Source organism: Mustela erminea, chromosome 1, assembly GCF_009829155.1.
Source record: "Mustela erminea isolate mMusErm1 chromosome 1, mMusErm1.Pri, whole genome shotgun sequence".
NCBI classification, from domain to species: Eukaryota; Metazoa; Chordata; class Mammalia; order Carnivora; family Mustelidae; genus Mustela; species Mustela erminea.
In genome coordinates this window covers 110,988,256-110,991,548 of record NC_045614.1, presented here as the reverse complement: position 1 = coordinate 110,991,548, position 3,293 = coordinate 110,988,256, and the positions used below count along the sequence as shown (strand labels likewise).

The 3,293-nt window shown below is 41.8% G+C and overlaps 1 protein-coding gene across 1 annotated transcript; it reads right to left on the bottom strand.

Moving 5' to 3' along the window:
* Positions 1-1,035: 1,035 nt before the first annotated feature.
* On the bottom strand, positions 1,036-2,500 carry SST (somatostatin). The gene is made up of 2 exons (XM_032337982.1): positions 2,242-2,500; positions 1,036-1,410 (listed from the first exon to the last, which is right to left on the bottom strand). Exons 1-2 carry the CDS (start codon positions 2,377-2,379, stop codon positions 1,198-1,200), a joined length of 351 nt encoding a protein of 116 aa, XP_032193873.1. The 5' UTR covers positions 2,380-2,500; the 3' UTR covers positions 1,036-1,197.
* Between the last annotated feature and the right edge of the window lie 793 nt (positions 2,501-3,293).

Genomic DNA, 3,293 nt, shown 5'->3' with positions numbered 1-3,293 from the left:
CTCTTAGATGTTTATACACTGCCATCAGTAAGCTCACACTATGGGGATCTATATTGAGTTTATGTATTTATATTGGATTTATTGTTCTACTGCAGCTATTCAGAAATACAGTTGATAGTTAAAACAGACTTCCCTGAAGGGACATCTATTTAGAGTCTCTGTGAGTTAAATTAGCAATGTTTTAATCTCTGTCTTGAGTGGTACTATTCAGTATGTCATTATAATATTAATAATAATAATTAGCATGTATTGAGTGTTTTTATTATAGTTTGCATTTTTATTTGATACTTTCTCTGATCAAATCAAGAAAAGGCTTGAGATCTCTTCTTCAATTACCCTGCAATTATAATGTTGTGCTCCGATACCTTCAATAGATAGCATTCACCGAGTAAACTAATACACATGTTTTTTGCAACCCATACTACTCTCATCTGCAAATTTAGAACAAAAGTAATATTTTCCCCTGAGAAAAAAATTTAAGAGCTTCCTTTTAAAACATCGGCAGCCTTGTTCAGTTATGGAGAGGATTGTCAAAGAAGATATAAAGGCAGTGGTGTTTCTGTAGATAAATGTCCACAAATAAGAAACAATTTTTTAAAGACTCAATACTTCATTTTAGCTATTTAAGCCAGCTTCTTTCCCTCAGCTTCTAAATGATTCCTCCATTCCATTTTTCATGTGTTTTACATATTAGCCTGGTGGATAGTTGGATATTTCAGCCTGCTTACCCATTTACCCATAAATACTCATTTCAATATCTAATTTTAATTGTATTTAATATGCAATTGGTATTTGCTGCAGCCTTACCCAATAATTGCCACTGAGTTAAAGTTAGAATTCATAGAGTTATTTGAAATTATTTGTTTGAAATGACCCAAACTCTAAGGCTTTCCATTTAGGACAGAACCTTTATTACCACAGCGAATTTTAAATATTATGTCTGTGAGATTTCGAGTGCCTAAATCAAGTAACTTGACTGAAATCACAACTGAAACTAATCCCATATTATTGAACAAAAAGATACACAACGAGAAATCAAATTTTTGTTTTTCATAATTTCACCATAATTTTATTTGGTATTTACAGTCTTCAATTTCTAATGCAAGGGTCTTGCTGAGGACTGGGGGATTAGGGAAGAGGGATGAGGTTTGGAGGAAAGGAATCAGAGGTCATGTATGGACAACATAATTAATAAAGTTAACAGGATGTGAAAGTCTTCCAGAAGAAATTCTTGCAGCCAGCTTTGCGTTCTCGGGGTGCCATGGCAGGGTTTGAGTTAGCAGATCTCTGCAGTTCCAGCCTCATTTCATCCTGCTCAGCAGCCTGGGACAAATCTTCAGGTTCCAGGGCATCGTTCTCTGTCTGGTTAGGTTCAGACAGCAGCTCCGCCAAGAAGTACTTGGCCAGTTCCTGTAGAGGTTAGAAAGGATATAGAGAGAAGGGATGAGGATGATGGTGGGTGATGGAGAAAAAGAAATGGCAAAGCCTAACTTGGGAAGCAGATTCAGCTACACCCCAAACCCAATTTTCACAGCTGTTCACTTTTGCACAGTTAAAATCAGTTGATGATATAAAAATAAGGGTAGTTGCTATAATCACCGAGTTACACAGATACACTAAAAATACTCAAATGTTTCTGCGTGTTTCCTGCCTCTATAGATGTAACACATGCATACACACAAATAGAAGATTGTAAATACAGTTTTGCAAAGATAATACAGTGCCAACAGTTTAATTCAATTTCAATTCCCAGCTCATGAGCTACACACTGGAATTGTTCTTACCGTTTTTGCTAAGTTAACTGTGGAGAACGAGACCTTTCCAAATCTTAAACATACTGTGTTTTGTCTGCAGGGTGCCCTTTAGCAACGTGGAGGGAGGAACTCCTCAGGAAGGGAGCCTTCAGAGGGCCGCTCTTTTTCAGCACCTGGGCCAGCACCTCCGCGTTCAGCCCTGCGGGATATCCCTTCCTGCTCAGCTACCCGGGTCTTGGAATTTTCTTGAATGCCAGAGAACTTACCTGAACTGTGACCGACCGCGCTGACCAGGAAAAAAGAGAGGTAAGAGGAGATTCTGGACTTCGAAAGTTTTCCTGAGAGCTTTGGGAGCTGAGGGACCCAGAAGAGCACCGAAACTCTTCAGGAGCACCTCCTAAATCCACCCAAAGGGGTAGGGTAAAGGCTAAGAGAAGATTGAGGGATTCGGGAGAGGGAGGGGAAGACGTCGAGGAAGTCTCCTTACCTGCTTCCCCGCGGCAGCAGCCAGGGACTTCTGCAGAAATTGACGGAGTCGGGGATCCGAGGGCGCGCCGGTGACACCGCCCAGAGCCAGGACAATGGACAGCGCGGCCAGCGCGCACTGGAGGCGGCAGGACAGCATCTCCGCGCCGGGGAAGCCAAGCGAGAGGACGGTTGGTCAAACTCTAGGAGAGGATCCGCAGGCAGCAGCGATAGCTCTGAAACTCGCCACTCCTAAAGCGGCTTGTGTGCTCTCCACCGGCTCCCCGCTTTTTAAACTCTCTCTCTGACGTCAGACGAGGAGGCGCCCCCAGATCTCACCAGCGCTTTTACGCACCATTACCCTCGTGAAATCAATCACAGAAGTAAGAGGAGGCTACACAATCCAAAGTGGTTTACTTGGAAAAAAGAAAAAAATTATAATCCTTCACCCACATAGGCCCACATGATTTTACACATACCACAGTATCTATACAATCTTTTATATTGTCACTGCTGTGCACACGCACATTCCATGATTTCACTCATACACATGCACACGCACACACTAAATTACACATAAACCCCCAGCCTTGGAAGAAGCAAATGCTCCATCACACACCCCTGCAGACACAAAATATACCCAGACAACTCTGTCTTTTATCATACTCAAACATTTTAAGAGGGTCAGACAAATGCAAAAGTGTTTATGTGGGAGAAGGGGGGATTCAGAATCATTCTTCTAAAAACAGATTTGAGATGGAAGGTGGATGTTAGGAGTGAATCATTTCTTTCTCCATTATCTCTGTGAAAAAGTCTTGGAAATTAAGATGTGATGGATTCTAAAAGAACTTCAGTTATCTCTACACCGGTGGAGAAAGTACCTGAGCCTCACCCTCCATCCCACTTTCTCAGAAGCTACAAGATTTCTGGGCTGCCTGCCTTTCTTCTGTGACAAAATATATTAAATATTTAAAAAGTGAGCCTGACTCCATTTTGGTGCCTCGAAACCTGGAGCTGGAAAGCGATCTCAGAAACCATCTGCTAAACCTCAGAGTTTGAGTTGCTGAGTCTAGT

What these genes read in the sequence shown, in the direction of transcription:
- SST (XM_032337982.1), bottom strand. Translation starts at nt 2,379, where the DNA reads ATGCTGTCCTGCCGCCTCCAGTGCGCGCTGGCCGCGCTGTCCATTGTC. An exon ending in CTGCTGCCGCGGGGAAGCAG is followed by an intron (nt 1,411 to 2,241) that starts GTAAGGAGACTT and finishes TAACCTCTACAG; the next exon opens with GAACTGGCCAAGTACTTCTT.